At 50.0% G+C, this 22,623-nt stretch overlaps 1 protein-coding gene across 1 annotated transcript in view; it reads right to left on the bottom strand.

Moving 5' to 3' along the window:
- Positions 1-22,623, bottom strand: part of LOC138473489 (uncharacterized) — a 226,070-nt gene that overhangs the window by 40,748 nt on the left and 162,699 nt on the right. The window contains 1 exon segment of the mRNA XM_069612131.1: positions 13,704-14,118. Coding sequence (XP_069468232.1) covers positions 13,704-14,118 — 415 coding nt within the window.

The following is a 22,623-nucleotide window of genomic DNA, read 5'->3' on the forward strand; positions in this document are numbered from 1 at the left end:
GCATCCCACCCCTCCCCATCTCACAGCAGAAAGGCTGGAAGGGAAGGAGCCGTGCATCCCACCCCTCCCCTCCTCATATCACAGCAGAAAGGCTGGAAGGGAAGGAGTCGTGCATCCCACCCCTCCTGCCCCTCCCCCCTCCTCATCTCACAGCAGAAAGGCTGGAAGGGAAGGATCCGTGCATCCCACCCCTCCTGCCCCTCCCCCCCTTCTCATCTCACAGCAGAAAGGCTGGAAGGGAAGGAGCTGTGCACCCCACCCCTCCTGCCCCCCCCCCTTCTCATCTCACAGCAGAAAGGCTGGAAGGGAAGGAGCCGTGCATCCCACCCCTCCCCCCTCCTGATATCACAGCAGAAAGGCTGGAAGGGAAGGAGCCGTGCATCCCTCCCCTCCCCCCTCATCTCACAGCAGAAAGGCTGGAAGGGAAGGAGCTGTGCACCCCACCCCTCCTGCCCCTCCCCCCCCTTCTCATCTCACAGCAGAAAGGCTGGAAGGGAAGGAGCCGTGCATCCCACCCCTCCTGCCCCTCCCCCCCTTCTCATCTCACAGCAGAAAGGCTGGAAGGGGAGGAGCCGTGCATCCCACCCCTCCCCTCCCCTCCCCTCCCCCCTCCTCATATCACAGCAGAAAGGCTGGAAGGGAAGGAGCTGTGCATCCCACCTCTCCCCTCCCGCCCCTCCTCATATCACAGCAGAAAGGCTGGAAGGGAAGGAGCCGTGCATCACACCCCTCCTGCCCCTCCCCCCCTTCTCATCTCACAGCAGAAAGGCTGGAAGGGAAGGAGCCGTGCATCCCACCCCTCCACTCCCCCCCTCCTCATATCACAGCAGAAAGGCTGGAAGGGAAGGAGCCGTGCATCCCACCCCTCCCCCCCTTCTCATCTCACAGCAGAAAGGCTGGAAGGGAAGGAGCCGTGCATCCCACCCCTCCTGCCCCTCCCCCCCTCCTCATATCACAGCAGAAAGGCTGGAAGGGAAGGAGCCGTGCATCCCACCCCTCCTGCCCCCCCCCTTCTCATCTCACAGCAGAAAGGCTGGAAGGGAAGGAGCCGTGCATCCCACCCTCCTGCCCCTCCCCCCCTCCTGATATCACAGCAGAAAGGCGGGAAAGGAAGGAGCTGTGCATCCCACCCCTCCTGCCCCTGCCCCCTTCCTGATATCACAGCAGAAAGGCTGGAAGGGAAGGAGCTGTGCACCCCACCCCTCCTGCCCCTCCTCATATCACAACAGAAAGGCTGGAAAGGAAGGAGCTGTGCACCCCACCCCTCCTGCCCCTGCCCCCCTTTCTCATCTCACAGCAGAAAGTCTGGAAGGGAAGGAGCTGTGCACCCCACCCCTCCTTTCTCATCTCACAGCAGAAAGGCTGGAAGGGAAGGAGCTGTGCACCCCACCCCTCCTGCCCCCCCCTTCTCATCTCACAGCAGAAAGGCTGGAAGGGAAGGAGCCGTGCATCCCCCCCCTCCTGATATCACAGCAGAAAGGCTGGAAGGGAAGGAGCCGTGCATCCCTCCCCTCCCCACTCATCTCACAGCAGAAAGGCTGGAAGGGAAGGAGCCGTGCATCCCTCCCCTCCTGCCCCTCCCCCCTTCTGATATCACAGCAGAAAGGCTGGAAGGGAAGTAGCTGTGCACCCCACCCCTCCTGAGCCTCCCCCCCTTCTCATCTCACAGCAGAAAGGCTGGAAGGGAAGGAGCCATGCATCCCACCCTCCTCATCTCACAGCAGAAAGGCTGGAAGGGAAGGAGCTGTGCACCCCACCCCTCCTGCCCCTCCTCATATCACAGCAGAAAGGCTGGAAGGGAAGGAGCCGTGCATCCCACCCCTCCTGCCCCTCCCCCCCTCCTGATATCACAGCAGAAAGGCTGGAAGCGAAGGAGCCCTGCATCCCACCCCTCCTGCCCCTCCCCCCTCCTCATATCACAGCAGAAAGGCTGGAAGGGAAGGAGCCGTGCATCCCTCCCCTCCTGCCCCTCCCCCCCTCCTGATGTCACAGCAGAAAGGCTGGAAGGGAAGGAGCCGTGCATCCCTCCCCTCCTGCCCCTCCCCCCTCCTGATATCACAGCAGAAAGGCTGGAAGGGAAGGAGCCGTGCATCCCTCCCCTCCTGCCCCTCCCCCCCTTCTCATCTCATAGCAGAAAGGCTGGAAGGGAAGGAGCCCTGCATCCCACCCCTCCTGCCCCTCCCCCCTCCTCATATCACAGCAGAAAGGCTGGAAGGGAAGGAGCCGTGCATCCCTCCCCTCCTGCCCCTCCCCCCCTCCTGATATCACAGCAGAAAGGCTGGAAGGGAAGGAGCCGTGCATCCCTCCCCTCCTGCCCCTCACCCCCTTCTCATCTCACAGCAGAAAGGCTGGAAGGGAAGGAGCCCTGCATCCCACCCCTCCTGCCCCTCCCCCCTCCTCATATCACAGCAGAAAGGCTGGAAGGGAAGGAGCCGTGCATCCCTCCCCTCCTGCCCCTCCCCCCCTCCTGATATCACAGCAGAAAGGCTGGAAGGGAAGGAGCCGTGCATCCCTCCCCTCCTGCCCCTCCCCCCCTCCTGATTTCACAGCAGAAAGGCTGGAAGGGAAGGAGCCGTGCATCCCTCCCCTCCTGCCCCTCCCCCTTCTCATCTCACAGCAGAAAGGCTGGAAGGGAAGGAGCCATGCACCCCACCCCTCCTGCCCCTCCTCATATCACAGCAGAAAGGCTGGAAGGGAAGGAGCCGTGCATCCCACCCCTCCCGCCCCCCCCTGATATCACAGCAGAAAGGCTGGAAGGGAAGGAGCCATGCACCCCACCCCTCCTGCCCCTCCTCATATCACAGCAGAAAGGCTGGAAGGGAAGGAGCCGTGCATCCCACCCCTCCCCCCCCCCCCATATCACAGCAGAAAGGCTGGAAGGGAAGGAGCCGTGCACCCCACCCCTCCTGCCCCTCCTCATATCACAGCAGAAAGGCTGGAAGGGAAGGAGCTGTGCACCCCACCCCTCCTGCCCCCCCCCTCCTCATATCACAGCAGAAAGGCTGGAAGGGAAGGAGCCGTGCATCCCACCCCTCCTGCCCCTCCCCCCATCCTCATATCACAGCAGAAAGGCTGGAAGGGAAGGAGCTGTGCACCCCACCCCTCCTGCCCATCCCCCCCGTCTCATCTCACAGCAGAAAGGCTGGAAGGGAAGGAGCTGTGCACCCCAACCCTCCTGCCCCCCTCTCCTCATATCACAGCAGAAAGGCTGGAAGGGAAGGAGCCGTGCACCCCACCCCTCCTGCCCCTCCCCCCATCCTCATATCACAGCAGAAAGGCTGGAAGGGGAGGAGCCGTGCACCCCACCCCTCCTGCCCCTCCCCCCATCCTCATATCACAGCAGAAAAGCTGGAAGGGGAGGAGCCGTGCACCCCACCCCTCCTGCCCCTCCCCCCATCCTCATATCACAGCAGAAAGGCTGGAAGGGGAGGAGCCGTGCATCCCACCCCTCCTGCCCCTCCCCCCATCCTCATATCACAGCAGAAAGGCTGGAAGGGGAGGAGCCGTGCATCCCACCCCTCCTGCCCCTCCCCCCATCCTCATATCACAGCAGAAAGGCTGGAAGGGAAGGAGCTGTGCACCCCACCCCTCCTGCCCCCCCCTCCTCATATCACAGCAGAAAGGCTGGAAGGGAAGGAGCCGTGCACCCCACCCCTCCTGCCCCTCCCCCCCCTTCTCATCTCACAGCAGAAAGGCTGGAAGGGAAGGAGCCATGCACCCCACCCTCCTGCCCCTCCCCCCCTCCTCATATCACAGCAGAAAGGCTGGAAGGGAAGGAGCCCTGCATCCCACCCCTCCTGCCCCTCCCTGATATCACAGCAGAAAGGCTGGAAGGGGAGGAGCCGTGCACCCCACCCCTCCTGCCCCTCCCCCCTTCCTAATATCACAGCAGAAAGGCTGGAAGGGGAGGAGCCGTGCATCCCACCCCTCCTGCCCCTCCCTCCTCCTCATCTCACAGCAGAAAGGCTGGAAGGGAAGGAGCCATGCACCCCACCCCGCCTGCCCCTCCTCATCTCACAGCAGAAAGGCTGGAAGGGGAGGAGCCGTGCACCCCACCCCTCCTGCCCCTCCCCCCTTCCTGATATCACAGCAGAAAGGCTGGAAGGGAAGGAGCCCTGCATCCCACCCCTCCTGCCCCTGCCCCCCTCCTGATATCACAGCAGAAAGGCTGGAAGGGGAGGAGCCATGCACCCCACCCTCCTGCCCCTCCCCCCCTCCTGATATCACAGCAGAAAGGCTGGAAGGGAAGGAGCAGTGCACCCCACCCCTCCTGCCCCTCCCCCCTCCTCATATCACAGCAGAAAGGCTGGAAGGGGAGGAGCCGTGCATCCCACCCCTCCTGCCCCTGCCCCCCTCCTGATATCACAGCAGAAAGGCTGGAAGGGGAGGAGCCGTGCACCCCACCCCTCCTGGCCCTCCCCCCTCCTGATATCACAGCAGAAAGGCTGGAAGGGAAGGAGCCGTGCACCCCACCCCTCCTGCCGCTGCCCCCCTCCTGATATCACAGCAGAAAGGCTGGAAGGGGAGGAGCCGTGCACCCCACCCCTCCTTCCCCTCCCCCCTCCTGATATTACAGCAGAAAGGCTGGAAGGGAAGGAGCCATGCACCCCACCCCTCCTGCCCCTCCTCATATCACAGCAGAAAGGCTGGAAGGGGAGGAGCCCTGCACCCCACCCTCCTGCCCCTCCTCATATCACAGCAGAAAGGCTGGAAGGGAATGAGCCCTGCATCCCACCCCTCCTCATCTCACAGCAGAAAGGCTGGAAGGGAAGGAGCCATGCACCCCACCCCTCCTGCCCCTCCCCCCTCCTGATATCACAGCAGAAAGGCTGGAAGGGAAGGAGCCCTGCACCCCACCCCTCCTGCCCCTCCCCCCTCCTGATATCACAGCAGAAAGGCTGGAAGGGAAGGAGCCGTGCACCCCACCCCTCCTGCCGCTGCCCCCCTCCTGATATCACAGCAGAAAGGCTGGAAGGGGAGGAGCCGTGCACCCCACCCCTCCTTCCCCTCCCCCCTCCTGATATTACAGCAGAAAGGCTGGAAGGGAAGGAGCCATGCACCCCACCCCTCCTCATATCACAGCAGAAAGGCTGGAAGGGGAGGAGCCCTGCACCCCACCCTCCTGCCCCTCCTCATATCACAGCAGAAAGGCTGGAAGGGAAGGAGCCCTGCATCCCACCCCTCCTGCCCCTCCTCATCTCACAGCAGAAAGGCTGGAAGGGGAGGAGCCGTGCACCCACCCCTCCTGCCCCTCCTCATATCACAGCAGAAAGGCTGGAAGGGAAGAAGCCCTGCATCCCACCCCTCCTGCCCCTCCCCCCCTCCTGATATCACAGCAGAAAGGCTGGAAGGGAAGGAGCCCTGCATCCCACCCCTCCTGCCCCTCCCCCCCTCCTGATATCACAGCAGAAAGGCTGGAAGGGAAGGAGCCCTGCACCCCACCCCTCCTGCCCCTCCTCATATCACAGCAGAAAGGCTGTATGGGAAGGAGCTGTGCACCCCACCCCTCCCGCCCCTCCCCGATATCACAGCAGAAAGGCTGGAAGGGGAGGAGCCGTGCATCCCACCCCTCCCCCCTCATCTCACAGCAGAAAGGCTGGAAGGGAAGGAGCCGTGCATCCCTCCCCTCCCCCCTCATCTCACAGCAGAAAGGCTGGAAGGGAAGGAGCTGTGCACCCCACCCCTCCTGCCCCTCCACCCCTCCTGCCCCTCCTCATATCACAGCAGAAAGGCTGGAAGGGAAGGAGCCCTGCATCCCACCCCTCCTGCCCCTCCCCCCCTCCTGATATCACAGCAGAAAGGCTGGAAGGGAGGGAGCCCTGCACCCCACCCCTCCTGCCCCTCCCCCCTCCTGATATCACAGATGCTGATCCTGGAAGATGGTGGCCTCGCCTCTGTCCATCACCTGCAGTAAGTGAGGCCCTCATCACTGCTTCATCGCTTGCGCCGCATCTTAACCATTTGAGAGGAGCAGGAGGCAGGGGAGGGGGTCAGAGAGACCTATAGCAGAGCACCCCTTGCTCAGCACTCTGCGGGTGTTCCCTTAGCTCCTTTCTGCGCATGCTCAATGTCAGATACACTATGACCTACAGCCTATCAGAGCATGCGCAGTGATAAGATGGTTTCATACGGCACGAGGCCAGCGGAGATACTGGGGTGAGCATGCGCATTGCATCAAAAAGCAACAGAGCATGCGCACAAGGGGACAACAGAGCATGCGCACAAGGGGATTCCGGAAACCGCCCGCTTAACGGGCCTCTCCCCCCATTATAGGCTCCGGAAAGTGCCTAGGAGGGGCAGCAACGAGCAGAGGCGCTAATACAACAATAACACACCATTCTCATTGCAACGGTGTTGATGTTTAATATTGGGACAACTGCTACTGGTTCAAGGAATTACATTTGTATTTCTGTTATTTTTTTAAAAATCATTTGGAAGCTTGTGATTCAAAGTCTCCAACACATAAAAGTCTTCCTTCTAGGCACCTGGGAGAGAGAATGAATCACAGAAAACGGGAGAAACGGATGCTCCCATAGGTTTGCATTGGGGTGAGATTTTTTTAGGCGGGAGAATGTAAAAAATAGCAATATAAATCGGGAAGGTTGGCACTTGTGACAAGAGAGGTCCTTATCGGGTGTTGATACCCGGTTCAGTGGAGGTGATGGAGAACGTGGGTTTCGTCTTCAATAAGTTCCATGTTGCACTGCTTACGACGGATTCTCCCATCCGCAGGTGTGTCTGCGTTGACCTCTTGCGCACACCTCTTTTATCATTCCTTCTATATTTAGTCACTCTTTGTTTTTGATGGGTTTGTATATCAAAGGCATGAAATCAATCAGGCCGGCCTACTTGAATCTATGAATTTATTCAAAATCAAATATTTAGTTTGTTCCCGCCATTGTTCTCAACCTTTAATGACATCTGGGTGGGTGAAAACACCAGATTTGTGTTTGGAGGGTGAAAGCCCATTGATTGCTATGGGCGTGTATGGAGCTTGGCGGGTGAGACAGCTGCCTAAGTGGCGGGTAACACCCACCAAAAGCAGGTGACTTGAGAAGTTTGGCTCCTGCTTACCCTGTTTCATTATTGTTCCCGCCTCTTCAGTTTTGCATGTTTAATTAGTTTCCCTCCGCTATGGCTCTCTTTCCCATATTGCTATGATATGATATGGCTTTTGTAAAACGCCTATACACAAGTGTTTCAAGGCGCGACAACAGGGAGGGCAGAGACAAGATCTTACTAGGCCAAGTGACATTGAGATTGCGCAAGTGCAGTGGAGGGGGAGTGGAAAAGTGCCAGGGAAAAGGGATGGGGCAGTGCTGTACATGAGATCAAAACAACAAGAAGTGTGGGCAGCAGGTGGCAGGTGCAAGGGTAAGTGCAGACAGCAGGTGTCCAAAAGTGCAGGTAGGGGCACTGTAGGGTTACAAATACAGACACACGTGCAAGGGTTGCTGAGAGGCAGTACGGGTGTGCAACTGGGCGAGCAGGGACCTGGGCCCGAAATCAGAGGGTAGCCAGGTGACCAGTGAAGTATCAGACGGGAAATCAGCAGGGGAGAGGAAAAGAGAAGGCACAAGCAAAGAGGAAGGTCTTGAGGTGCTTACGGAACCGAAGATGGTTCTCCTCAACTTTCTGAGAGGCAGGGAGGCTGTTCCAGAGGGAGGCGCCAGCCGAAGAAAGAGATCTACCACCAACTCGTTGCTTGGAGAAGCGACTGACCCTGAGGGAGTTGGAGTGTGGAATCGAAGATGACCCTGAGGTTCTTAGCCTCAAAGGTGGGAAAAGGAAGAGGACCAAAGGGGGCCGGCCAGAGAATGACAGGAAAGGAGGATGCAGGTGTGCTGACGAGGAGAATCTCTGTCTTACTGGCATTAAGGCATAGATCGTTGGCGGCACACCACTCCTGGATAGCAAACAGACAGAGATGAACAAAGGAGAAGCGGTGTCAGAGAGTAGCCTGAAAACAAGCTGAGTGTCATCCGCATAGCACTGAAAGTTGGAGCAGAGAGCGGCAATGCGGTAGGCGAACAAAGATTCAGTAAGATGAGGACAGAGGAGAGATTAGAATCAAGGTTAAAGAGCACGTCTTCATGGATGTTCAGGAAAGCAGTTTCCATGCTTCTGGCTGCTCTGAAGCCAGACTGATGGTCATGGAGACAAACAACAGATTCAATGTGAAGATTAAGCTGGGAGATGGCCAGCTTTTCCAGGAGTTTGCCCAGGAAAGGAGTGATGAAGATGGGGCGATAGTTAGCCAGATTCTGTGAAGAGCCTGCTGGTGCTTCATAGTGATTCTGTCAAGAGCCTGATGCTGCTTCATAGTTTTTTATTTTTTTATTTTATTTGTTTAGCTGTTACAAACAACTTTTCAAATATTTAACAATTGTTTCAGAATCAATAAAATAATACATTTACATACAATTATTTTTCTAAAATGCATCTCACTTCTCAGCTTTTCTTAGATGTTTCATACATTTATACACTAGAAACATCTGGCACGATTGTCTCTAAAAAATGTACAATAGCTACCTTCACAGCCAATCTAGGACTTGTAAAGAGAGATTTCCAAAGTGTTCCCTCATCCGGCTCAGAAAAGAAGACAAGTACATTTTGAAACAGTTTCATGCGCAGAGAATAGAGGCCAGGGCACGCCACAACTAAGTGTTGAAGAGTTTCATTCTGTTGTACATTTAGGCAGTAACGACAAAAATTCTCATGCGGGGCAATTTGTTTTCGCCTCTGTAAAACATCACGGGGGTGCCACAAATTAAATCTGACTCTCATATATTGTCGTCGTATATGCGGAGATGGACATTTAGTTAAGTATTCCGCCAGGACCTTGTATTTTCAAACCAAAGACTGTGCTATCAAAGTCCTTGTAGGTCTTACAAGCTGCACAGTTTTTGATCCAGTCATATTCAAAGATCTTTTTCTTTGCTAAATCTGGATTAGTGAGTAGGATTTCAATAGTTACAGCAGCCTGGGCCATTTCGGTAAACAAAAGCGTGCGCCACTTAAGAGGAAATCCAGAGGTGTTGACAAGTAGGTACTGTGCTACTATGCCCAATACATTTGACACATTTATCATAGTGATCCTGTGAAGAGCCCGCTTGTGCTTCATAGTGACTATGTGAAGAGCCTGCTGGTGCTTCTGAGTGATCCTGTAAAGAGACTGCCGGTGCTTCATAGTGATCCTTTGAAGAGCCTGCTGCTGCTTCATAGTGATCCTGTGAAGAGCCTGATGCTGCCTCATTGTGATCCTGTGAAGATCCTGCTGGTGCTTTATAGTGATTCTGTGAAGAGCCTGCTGGTGCTTCCTAGTGATCCTGTGAAGATCCTGCTGGTGCTTCTGACAGTGATCATGTGAAGAGCCTACTGGTGCTTTCTAGTGATCCTGTGAATGGTCTGCTGGTGCTTCACAGTGACCATGTGAAGAGTCTGCTGGTGCTTCCTTGTGATCTGTGAAGAGCCTGCTGGTGCTTCATAGTGATCCTGTGAAGAGCCTGCTGGTGCTTCATAGTGATCCTGCGACGAGCCTGCTGGTGCTTCATAGTGATCCTGTGAAGAGCCTGCTGGTGCTTCATAGTGATCATGTGAAGGGTCTGCTGTTGCTTCATAGTGACCCTCTGAAGAGCCTGCTGGTGCTTCATAGTGATCCTGTGAAGAGCCTGCTGGTGCTTCCTGGTGATCCTGTGTAGAGCCTGCTGTTGCTTAATAGTGATCATGTGAAGAGCCTGCTGGTGCTTTATAGTGATCCTGTGAAGAGCCTGCTGGTGCTTCATAGTGATCCTGTGAAGAGCCTGCTGGTGCTTCATAGTGATCCTGTGAAGAGCCTGCTGGTTCTTCATAGTGATCCTGTGAAGAGCCTGCTGGTGCTTCATGATGATTCTGTGAAGAGCCTGCTGGTGCTTCATAGTGATCCTGTGAAGAGCCTGCTGGTGCTTCATGATGATTCTGTGAAGAGACTGCTGGTGCTTCATAGTGGTCATGTGAAGAGCCTGATGCTGCTTCATTGTGATCTTGTGAAGATCCCGCTGGTGCTTCATTGAGATCCTGTGATGATCCTGCCGGTGCTTCATAGTGATCCTGCGACGAGCCTGCTGGTGCTTTATAGTGATCATGTGAAGGTTGAAGGTGGTCATTCACCAACATGCAGATCCGAACTCAGAATAAATGGACACACCCCAGTAGGGAATGAGACCAGGAGAATGATTGCAAGTAAATTGATGTTTTTTATCAAATAAATGATGCACGCAGAGCACTCTACTGCTCTGAGAGCACTCTGCCAAAAGATACATGAGCAACAGTTTATAAAACATAAAATCGTCATGACATACAGTACAGGTTAGCAATGCTCATTGGTGGGGCCCTATGGCTCAGTATACAACCACATATGGGGACAGATGTTGCTGCTGAGGGGTCTGTGGGCACATGGGACAGCTGGGCTAATCTCCGAGAGGAGAAGCTCGGACCGGGTCCACAAGATGCCAGTGTTCTAACTAATCTAAACTACACAGTATCATTGGCATGCAAAGGATTAATGCAGAATATAAACGTATACCAGAATGTGGGGTTGCATGTAAATCATGAGTAAACATACACATTGCTGACCCAGACCTTGTGGGGTTTGGGGTACAGTATTCTCTTTTCCCAAGTGCCTTATCTAGAGATGTTGATCTGAAATGTATTCTGCTTAGTGCCTCATGGTTCAAACGAATGGACTGATGGTTGTTAATTCATGGAGAATATACGATCACACAGGATTAGGTTTATTGGGGGCAATCTAGGGTGGCCCATGGGGAAGGGTCTCACCAACTGCTACATGAAAGAGCAACGGAGGGGTGAAGGGTTGCACAGGCAATAATTTCTAAAGGTGGGGGCCAGAAGAGCAGGAGCAGGTTTGTAGACAGATGAACGCGCAAGCCAGAGCAAGCTCTGGTCACACACAGGGCATTGAGCTCAGAAGAAGAGAAAGAATACTTTTCAGTTTACAACAATTTGTGCCTAGGCTTCCATGAGAACAAGGCTGGTGTCGTGCCAACAGGGGAGGAGGTGGGGGTGTCAGGCCTGGCTGTGCACGGTACTGGACAAGGGGAGAGAAGACCCTTTATAGATAATTGTGCGGCCTAGTCAGAAAATGGAGCCTGGGGGCGTACAAAATGAAGTCGATATGTGTCATGCAATGGCTACTGTGCCCTGTCGCCAGAGGCCCAGGCTTGGGGGATGTCTCCCAGCAATTGAATGAGCGTATGATTCACTTCATATGGAATGCTAGGATTCGAAGGGACCCTTCCTCCCTTACACGATCCAGCTGGTGCTTCCTAGTGATACTGTCAAGGGTCTGCTGGTGCTTCATAGTGATCATGTGAAGGGTCTGCTGATGCTTCATAGTGAACCTCTGAAGAGCCTGCTGGTGCTTCATAGTGATACTGTCAAGGGTCTGCTGGTTCTTCCTAGTGATCCTGGGAAGAGCATGCTGGTGCTTCCTAGTGACCCTCTGAAGAGCCTGCTGGTGCTTCCTAGTGATCCTGGGAAGAGTCTGCTGGAGCTTCATAGTGACCCTCTGAAGAGCCTGCTGGTGCTTCATAGTGATGCTGTGAAGAGCCTGCTTGTGCTTCCTAGTGGTCATGTGAAGAGCCTGCTGGTGATTCCAAGTGATCCTGGGAAGAGCCTGCTAGAGCTTCTGAGTGATCCTGTGAAGAGTCTGCTGGTGCTTCTGAGTGATCCTGCAAAGAGTCTGCTGGTGTTTCATAGTGATCCTGTGAAGATCCTGCTGGTGCTTTCTAGTGATCCTGTGAATGGTCTGCTGGTGCTTCACAGTGACCATGTGAAGAGTCTGCTGGTGCTTCCTTGTGATCTGTAAAGAGCCTGCTGGTGCTTCATAGTGATCCTGTGAAGAGCCTGCTGGTGCTTCATAGTGATCCTGCGACGAGCCTGCTGGTGCTTCATAGTGATCCTGTGAAGAGCCTGCTGGTGCTTCATAGTGATCATGTGAAGGGTCTGCTGTTGCTTCATAGTGACCCTCTGAAGAGCCTGCTGGTGCTTCATAGTGATCCTGTGAAGAGCCTGCTGGTGCTTCCTGGTGATCCTGTGTAGAGCCTGCTGTTGCTTAATAGTGATCATGTGAAGAGCCTGCTGGTGCGTTATAGTGATCCTGTGAAGAGCCTGCTGGTGCTTCATAGTGATCCTGTGAAGAGCCTGCTGGTGCTTCATAGTGATCCTGTGAAGAGCCTGCTGGTTCTTCATAGTGATCCTGTGAAGAGCCTGCTGGTGCTTCATGATGATTCTGTGAAGAGCCTGCTGGTGCTTCATAGTGATCCTGTGAAGAGCCTGCTGGTGCTTCATGATGATTCTGTGAAGAGACTGCTGGTGCTTCATAGTGATCATGTGAAGAGCCTGATGCTGCTTCATTGTGATCCTGTGAAGATCCCGCTGGTGCTTCATTGTGATCCTGTGAAGATCCTGCCGGTGCTTCATAGTGATCCTGCGACGAGCCTGCTGGTGCTTTATAGTGATCATGTGAAGGTTGAAGGTGGTCATTCACCAACATGCAGATCCGAACTCAGAATAAATGGACACACCCCAGTAGGGAATGAGACCAGGAGAATGATTGCAAGTAAATTGATGTTTTTTATCAAATAAATGATGCACGCAGAGCACTCTACTGCTCTGAGAGCACTCTACCAAAAGATACATGAGCAACAGTTTATAAAACATAAAATCGTCATGACATACAGTACAGGTTAGCAATGCTCATTGGTGGGGCCCTATGGCTCAGTATACAACCACATATGGGGACAGATGTTGCTGCTGAGGGGTCTGTGGGCACATGGGACAGCTGGGCTAATCTCCGAGAGGAGAAGCTCGGACCGGGTCCACAAGATGCCAGTGTTCTAACTAATCTAAACTACACAGTATCATTGGCATGCAAAGGATTAATGCAGAATATAAACGTATACCAGAATGTGGGGTTGCATGTAAATCATGAGTAAACATACACATTGCTGACCCAGACCTTGTGGGGTTTGGGGTACAGTATTCTCTTTTCCCAAGTGCCTTATCTAGAGATGTTGATCTGAAATGTATTCTGCTTAGTGCCTCATGGTTCAAACGAATGGACTGATGGGTGTTAATTCATGGAGAATATACGATCACACAGGATTAGGTTTATTGGGGGCAATCTAGGGTGGCCCATGGGGAAGGGTCTCACCAACTGCTACATGAAAGAGCAACGGAGGGGTGAAGGGTTGCATAGGCAATAATTTCTAAAGGTGGGGGTCAGAAGAGCAGGAGCAGGTTTGTAGACAGATGAACGTGCAAGCCAGAGCAAGCTCTGGTCACACACAGGGCATTGAGCTCAGAAGAAGAGAAAGTATACTTTTCAGTTTACAACAATTTGTGCCTAGGCTTCCATGAGAACAAGGCTGGTGTCGTGCCAACAGGGGAGGAGGTGGGGGTGTCAGGCCTGGCTGTGCACGGTACTGGACAAGGGGAGAGAAGACCCTTTATAGATAATTGTGCGGCCTAGTCAGAAAATGGAGCCTGGGGGCGTACAAAATGAAGTCGATATGTGTCATGCAATGGCTACTGTGCCCTGTCGCCAGAGGCCCAGGCTTGGGGGATGTCTCCCAGCAATTGAATGAGCGTATGATTCACTTCATATGGAATGCTAGGATTCGAAGGGACCCTTCCTCCCTTACACGATCCAGCTGGTGCTTCCTAGTGATACTGTCAAGGGTCTGCTGGTGCTTCATAGTGATCATGTGAAGGGTCTGCTGATGCTTCATAGTGAACCTCTGAAGAGCCTGCTGGTGCTTCCTAGTGATCCTGTGAAGAGCCTGCTGGTGATTCCAAGTGATCCTGTGAAGAGCCTGCTGGTGCTTCCTAGTGATCCTGTGAAGAGCCTGCTGGTGCTTCATAGTGATACTGTCAAGGGTCTGCTGGTTCTTCCTAGTGATCCTGGGAAGAGCATGCTGGTGCTTCCTAGTGACCCTCTGAAGAGCCTGCTGATGCTTCCTAGTGATCCTGGGAAGAGTCTGCTGGAGCTTCATAGTGACCCTCTGAAGAGCCTGCTGGTGCTTCATAGTGATGCTGTGAAGAGCCTGCTTGTGCTTCCTAGTGGTCATGTGAAAAGCCTGCTGGTGATTCCAAGTGATCCTGGGAAGAGCCTGCTAGAGCTTCTGAGTGATCCTGTGAAGAGTCTGCTGGTGCTTCTGAGTGATCCTGCAAAGAGTCTGCTGGTGTTTCATAGTGATCCTGTGAAGATCCTGCTGGTGCTTCCTAGTGATCTGTGAAGAGTCTGCTGGTGCTTCTGAGTGATCCTGTGAAGAGTCTGCTAGTGCTTCATAGTGATCCTGTGAAGATCCTGCTGGTGCTTCATAATGATCATGTGAAGAGCCTGCTGGTGCTTCATAGTGACCCTGTGAAGACCCTGCTGGTGCTTCTAAGTGATCCTGTGAATAGCATGCTGCTGCTTCATAGTGATCCTGTGAAGAGCCTGCTGGTACTTCATAGTGATATTGTGAAGAGGCTGCTAGTGCTTCCTAGTGATCCTGTGAAGAGCCTGCTGGTGCTTCCTAGTGATCCTATGAAGAGCCTGCTGGTGCTTCCTAGTGATTCTGTGAAGGGCTTGCTGGTACTTCATAGTGATCCTGTGAAGAGCCTGCTGGTGTTGCATAGTGATCCTGTGAAGAGCCTGCTGGTGCTTCTTAGTGATCATGTGAAGAGCCTGCTGGTGCTGCATAGTGATCCTGCGAAGAGCCTGCTGGTGCTTCTTAGTGATCATGTGAAGAGCCTGCTGGTGCTTCCTAGTGATCCTGTGAAGAGCCTGCTGGTGCTTCATAGTGATCCTGTGAAGAGCCTGCTGGTGCTTCATAGTAATCATGTGAAGAGCCTGCTGGTGCTTCATAGTAATCATGTGAAGCCCCTACTGGTGCTTCATAGTGATCCTGTGAAGGGCCTGCTGGTGCTTCCCAGTGACTCTGTGAAGAGCCTGCCGGTGGTCATAGCGATCCTGGAAAAGCCTGCTAGTGCTTCATAGTGATCCTGTGAAGAGCCTGCTTGTGCTCCCAAGTGATCCTGTGAAGAGCCTGCTGGTGCTTCATAGTGATCCTGTGAAGAGCCTGCTGGTGCTTTGTAGTGATCATGTGAAGGGCCTGCTGGTTCTTCCTAGTTATCCTGTGAAGAGCCTGCTGGTGCTTCATAATTATACTGTGAAGAGCCTGCTGGTGTTTCATAGTAATCATGTGAAGGGCCTACTGGTGCTTCATAGTTCTCCTGTGAAGGGCCTGCTGGTGCTTCCTAGTGATCCTGTGAAGAGCCTGCTGGTGCTTCATAGTGATCCTGTGAAGAGCCTGCGAGTGCTTTGTAGTGATCATGTGAAGGGCCTGCTGGTGCTTCCCAGTGACTCTGTGAAGAGCCTGCCGGTGGTCATAGCGATCCTGGAAAAGACTGCGAGTGCTTCGTAGTGATCCTGTGAAGAGCCTGCTTGTGCTTCCAATTGATCATGTGAAGGGCCTGCTGGTGCTTCATAGTGACCATTTGAAGAGTCCGCTGGTGCTTCTTAGTGATCCTGTGAAGAGCCTGCTGGTGCTTCCTAGTGATCATGTGAAGAGCCTGCTGGTGCTTCCTAGTGATCATGTTAAGAGCCTGCTGGTACTTCATAGTGATCCTGTGAAAAGCCTGCTAGTGCTTCATAGTGATCCTGTGAAGACCCTGCTGGTGCTTCATAGTGATCCTGTTAAGGATTTCAATCGGGCGACACGCACACCGTGGTCTCGGCCTAGTCTGTAGGGCCTAACTGAGGTGCTTTTCTCCTTATTTATGTCGATTCAATTTTGGGATGGTACACCACTCATATCACTCCCCCTTTTCAAATACTCCGGGTCATAATGGACCATGAACCAGGCTGGTTAGTCAAGTGCCATATTTATTTATTGATTTAAAATTCAAAATAAATCACACACTCTTAATATAGGGCAGCAATCACCAATGGAGTGATAGTTACAGCTGAGAATGTGAGCAATGCACTGGGTTTGACTTCTTAGTGGAGTACATACACAGCACAACAGGATAGGAGCACTTTTGATTTAGGACAGATAGCACCCAAGTTGGGATTTCCCCCTGCAGAGTTACCTCAACCCACAAATAATTAATTCCGAATGGATATAAGGAAGCAGCAGATGATCAGGAATAAGGAGCTGAAAACGGAATGCAAATCCGAACTTCCCTCCCCAAATAAGAGTGAAAAACGGAATTGAAACCCTGGCAATGTTAAAAAGGAGACTCGGAAATGGATGGATAAAATAAGGAATGTGTGCAAAAACCTTGAAACAAATACAGTTCTTCCTAAAGGAACAATGTAAAGGTACTAACAATCAAAAGCAATGAATTAGCTAGAGCATACAGTTCAAAGAATGAATGGAAGATTTAAAACAGTTTACAATCCAAATGACACGTTGGAAACTTTGCAAATATTTCCGTTTTCCGTGTAAATCTACTAAAACGGTTTCTTTGAAAAATGTGTGAAATATTGTAAATCGCAATGCGGTTGTTTGGTTGTGGGATAGTTATGGATCACAGGTACACTATGGAAGTGAAAGTGAGTCTCTAGCTGGTACATTGAATAAGTTATGAAAGATCTAAGAAGGTGCACTTTGAGTAAATGAAGGCGCAAAAAAGGAAAGGAAATCAGGTTGTGAGAAGAACAGTTTTACTCTACACTAGAGTATTCAGGCTAGGCCACCCAGGAAGGACACAGTAAGCTCTAGGGTTAATTCGCGAGTTAAACCCTCTCGCCCCAGCGCCGTGCTGGCGGAACCAGTCCGATCACTCGAAATAGGATTAATAGTTTAGGATTTCACAAGACAAAATTACTAAAGAGATGGCACTAGCACTAGAAATCAATGGCAGTGTGGCAAAAAATGATTCTGACAGTTTTCCAAGTTATCAGGATAAGGATAGGATGACTTAGTGAGTGGTATAAGGGCCAAGACAAGATAGGCTATGGGTTTAGATGTACTATGGATTTCTATTGATACTCACAGTCCACTTTAGGATGTTTGGACCGTCAGCGTTCTGGGCACTACACAGCAGGGCGCCTGGCAAACATCTGGGCAGTTCCTGATTACCGGGTAGCACTTCTGGACTGGCAATTCTGGTCACTGGATAATATAGGTCATCAGGCTAGCAGGATTGTAGCAGCATGCAGTGAGTGGCAGCAAGTCAGGCTGGATCAGGATGCCAAAGGTACCACAGTTTGCCCCTTGTTAATGGGAGATTTAGTGGTTTCTTTTATATTGGTTTTGCAGTGGGCCCTTGGGTAGGATCAGCAATGCTTGGCCTTGTACTAGTTGGAGTCTGGATCTTGAAGATGACGGGCACAGGAAATCAGGAAGAGTGTGTGTCATGACATCATCAAAGTATAGGCTGGGCAGAGTTAACTATGCACGCCCCTTAACTACTTGGATTGGGCAGGAGTGCTAGTTTTCCGCCTTGCTCTCAACTGGTTGGATTTCCAAGGGAATGATGTCAGGTTTATGAGGTGAGTTTTACAATGTCCAAAAACTCCCACATTTACTTTACTTATAATCCGATTTTGCCAAAAACATGCATTTATTCAATTGCAATCTCTTAGCAAATTATACACACAGGTTACATATTATGTGTAGCACGTGTCAGTCCAATCCTCCAGTCTGTGGGACCTTGTTTTGCCCTGCTGATACATTTTGCTAATTTTAAACAATAAAGATTCGGCCTAAAATTCCATAATTTTATACACAGATGTGAATTATCTTTAGGGATGTATGTACAAAATGTTATGTTTGCAACATTGATACTATTTGATTTATCCTCAATACTTAGACCTTTCTGCCCCCAAGGTGTCAGTGAGTTCTATTACGTCTCAAAAGAAAGCACACAAAATCACTTTTAAACTGTGACATTTTTACAATTTTTCAAAGTCTTGCTGCAAAGATAGAAGTCTTTAAAGTTTATTCCTGAAATAGTCTTTGGGACCAAATGGCAGTCTCTTTGTTCCTGGGTCCATTTTTTTTCTGTCCTGCACTGCTGCCAACTGCCCTTTCCTTTAGAGCATGGTGGGGGTTTCTCCCTTGATTGAAGTTATATTGCCCCTTCGCACTTCCGGCTTCCTTCCCTGGGAGCTTTATTGTCAGGGTCCCCGCAAAGATAAACGTCTGCTCAACCCCGTAATTATCAGAGAGAGGTCAGTATCTGCTGAGAGAGAGAGCCCTCTGGGCAGAAAACCTGTTTTTCAACTTGCAGCTCCAGCCACCATAGTTTTAATCTTTCATTTCTGATCTTAGATCCAGAATTAAAGCAAGCCGGTTGCATAAAATAACCCATGTTACATAGTCTCACCATCAACAAACCCTTTCATATTGCTAAAGACTGGCAGGCTTTCATTCACCAGTTTACTGTTCCAAAACGCAGGCATTTGTTTTCTTTAATTTTCCAAAAGCCCATTTTTATTACAAGTGGTGCAGCTGGCTTTTCCTTCTTAAATTCAACGTTTCATCTCCAGCAGATTCACACACTGTCTTGCAGCTATAGTTATTCTCTTGAATGCTGGAGTTGGTCTGCAGCACAGATACATTGACACAGATATGGCTCATCTAGTTAGAGTCTCTCTCTGAACAGCTGAGTTTTGGATACTTTTGCAAAGAAAATGACTGTGTTTCTCATGTAAGTAAAAGTAAAGTTCCTGGTTGATTTTTTTAGAGTTAGTTTGACTGGGCTTGTCTATTCAGAATCATACCTGGTTTTTCTGAGGCACAGTGAGACACACAGGGCTTGGTAGGGCTTATTAATCACAGTAACCTTAATGAACAAGTGGAATTAGCGTTGCCGCATTTCTTTTTTAAAGGTGAAAAAGGGTTTCTTTTCAATTGATATTTTGGCTTTTCCAGCAAAGCAATGCTGCGTTTTCCACTTTCTCCCTTTTATTTATGTTGGAACACACTGGCAATCTCTTCAATGTGCCTGATGTGTGTTTGGCATGATGGTGTAGTAATTTTTGGTTGTTGTTTGCAAAATGCAGTTTTGAGCTATGGCGCTCACATGAGCCAGTGCAGCCCTTTTGTGGTTGTTTCTGCGCAAATGCAGCTTAGGGATGTGGGGCAATGCCGTTGAGTGGGTGAATATATCCCACAGGGGAGCTATATCAGGCATGCCTACATAGGGCATAGATAGGGTGTAGTAAACATACTGGGAAAGCCTCTCCTCATGTTACGGGGGGCTACATCAGGCATGCATGCATACGGTGTAGTAGAGACAAGTAAACATACTGGGAAAGCCTCTCCTCATGTTACGGGGAGCTACATCAGGCATGCATACATAGGGCTTAGTAGGTTTTGTTTTTTGTTTGTTTGTTTGTTTGTTTTTGTTTTATTACTTATATTGCGCACCAGACCCAAAGGTAACCGGGCGCATTTTATACGACAGCTCAAAACTTTGTTACAAGATCACATGGCAAAAATAGCAGGAAGAGTGTGTGTCATGACATCATCAAAGTATAGGCTGGGCAGAGTTAACTATGCACGCCCCTTAACTACTTGGATTGGGCAGGAGTGCTAGTTTTCCGCCTTGCTCTCAACTGGTTGGATTTCCAAGGGAATGATGTCAGGTTTATGAGGTGAGTTTTACAATGTCCAAAAACTCCCACATTTACTTTACTTATAATCCGATTTTGCCAAAAACATGCATTTATTCAATTGCAATCTCTTAGCAAATTATACACACAGGTTACATATTATGTGTAGCACGTGTCAGTCCAATCCTCCAGTCTGTGGGACCTTGTTTTGCCCTGCTGATACATTTTGCTAATTTTAAACAATAAAGATTCGGCCTAAAATTCCATAATTTTATACACAGATGTGAATTATCTTTAGGGATGTATGTACAAAATGTTATGTTTGCAACATTGATACTATTTGATTTATCCTCAATACTTAGACCTTTCTGCCCCCAAGGTGTCAGTGAGTTCTATTACGTCTCAAAAGAAAGCACACAAAATCACTTTTAAACTGTGACATTTTTACAATTTTTCAAAGTCTTGCTGCAAAGATAGAAGTCTTTAAAGTTTATTCCTGAAATAGTCTTTGGGACCAAATGGCAGTCTCTTTGTTCCTGGGTCCATTTTTTTTCTGTCCTGCACTGCTGCCAACTGCCCTTTCCTTTAGAGCATGGTGGGGGTTTCTCCCTTGATTGAAGTTATATTGCCCCTTCGCACTTCCGGCTTCCTTCCCTGGGAGCTTTATTGTCAGGGTCCCCGCAAAGATAAACGTCTGCTCAACCCCGTAATTATCAGAGAGAGGTCAGTATCTGCTGAGAGAGAGAGCCCTCTGGGCAGAAAACCTGTTTTTCAACTTGCAGCTCCAGCCACCATAGTTTTAATCTTTCATTTCTGATCTTAGATCCAGAATTAAAGCAAGCCGGTTGCATAAAATAACCCATGTTACATAGTCTCACCATCAACAAACCCTTTCATATTGCTAAAGACTGGCAGGCTTTCATTCACCAGTTTACTGTTCCAAAACGCAGGCATTTGTTTTCTTTAATTTTCCAAAAGCCCATTTTTATTACAAGTGGTGCAGCTGGCTTTTCCTTCTTAAATTCAACGTTTCATCTCCAGCAGATTCACACACTGTCTTGCAGCTATAGTTATTCTCTTGAATGCTGGAGTTGGTCTGCAGCACAGATACATTGACACAGATATGGCTCATCTAGTTAGAGTCTCTCTCTGAACAGCTGAGTTTTGGATACTTTTGCAAAGAAAATGACTGTGTTTCTCATGTAAGTAAAAGTAAAGTTCCTGGTTGATTTTTTTAGAGTTAGTTTGACTGGGCTTGTCTATTCAGAATCATACCTGGTTTTTCTGAGGCACAGTGAGACACACAGGGCTTGGTAGGGCTTATTAATCACAGTAACCTTAATGAACAAGTGGAATTAGCGTTGCCGCATTTCTTTTTTAAAGGTGAAAAAGGGTTTCTTTTCAATTGATATTTTGGCTTTTCCAGCAAAGCAATGCTGCGTTTTCCACTTTCTCCCTTTTATTTATGTTGGAACACACTGGCAATCTCTTCAATGTGCCTGATGTGTGTTTGGCATGATGGTGTAGTAATTTTTGGTTGTTGTTTGCAAAATGCAGTTTTGAGCTATGGCGCTCACATGAGCCAGTGCAGCCCTTTTGTGGTTGTTTCTGCGCAAATGCAGCTTAGGGATGTGGGGCAATGCCGTTGAGTGGGTGAATATATCCCACAGGGGAGCTATATCAGGCATGCCTACATAGGGCATAGATAGGGTGTAGTAAACATACTGGGAAAGCCTCTCCTCATGTTACGGGGGGCTACATCAGGCATGCATGCATACGGTGTAGTAGAGACAAGTAAACATACTGGGAAAGCCTCTCCTCATGTTACGGGGAGCTACATCAGGCATGCATACATAGGGCTTAGTAGGTTTTGTTTTTTGTTTGTTTGTTTGTTTGTTTTTGTTTTATTACTTATATTGCGCACCAGACCCAAAGGTAACCGGGCGCATTTTATACGACAGCTCAAAACTTTGTTACAAGATCACATGGCAAAAATAGCAGGAAGAGTGTGTGTCATGACATCATCAAAGTATAGGCTGGGCAGAGTTAACTATGCACGCCCCTTAACTACTTGGATTGGGCAGGAGTGCTAGTTTTCCGCCTTGCTCTCAACTGGTTGGATTTCCAAGGGAATGATGTCAGGTTTATGAGGTGAGTTTTACAATGTCCAAAAACTCCCACATTTACTTTACTTATAATCCGATTTTGCCAAAAACATGCATTTATTCAATTGCAATCTCTTAGCAAATTATACACACAGGTTACATATTATGTGTAGCACGTGTCAGTCCAATCCTCCAGTCTGTGGGACCTTGTTTTGCCCTGCTGATACATTTTGCTAATTTTAAACAATAAAGATTCGGCCTAAAATTCCATAATTTTATACACAGATGTGAATTATCTTTAGGGATGTATGTACAAAATGTTATGTTTGCAACATTGATACTATTTGATTTATCCTCAATACTTAGACCTTTCTGCCCCCAAGGTGTCAGTGAGTTCTATTACGTCTCAAAAGAAAGCACACAAAATCACTTTTAAACTGTGACATTTTTACAATTTTTCAAAGTCTTGCTGCAAAGATAGAAGTCTTTAAAGTTTATTCCTGAAATAGTCTTTGGGACCAAATGGCAGTCTCTTTGTTCCTGGGTCCATTTTTTTTCTGTCCTGCACTGCTGCCAACTGCCCTTTCCTTTAGAGCATGGTGGGGGTTTCTCCCTTGATTGAAGTTATATTGCCCCTTCGCACTTCCGGCTTCCTTCCCTGGGAGCTTTATTGTCAGGGTCCCCGCAAAGATAAACGTCTGCTCAACCCCGTAATTATCAGAGAGAGGTCAGTATCTGCTGAGAGAGAGAGCCCTCTGGGCAGAAAACCTGTTTTTCAACTTGCAGCTCCAGCCACCATAGTTTTAATCTTTCATTTCTGATCTTAGATCCAGAATTAAAGCAAGCCGGTTGCATAAAATAACCCATGTTACATAGTCTCACCATCAACAAACCCTTTCATATTGC

Source organism: Ambystoma mexicanum, chromosome 8 (assembly GCF_040938575.1).
Source record: "Ambystoma mexicanum isolate Mex_15411 chromosome 8, UKY_AmexF1_1, whole genome shotgun sequence".
Classification (NCBI taxonomy): Eukaryota; Metazoa; Chordata; class Amphibia; order Caudata; family Ambystomatidae; genus Ambystoma; species Ambystoma mexicanum.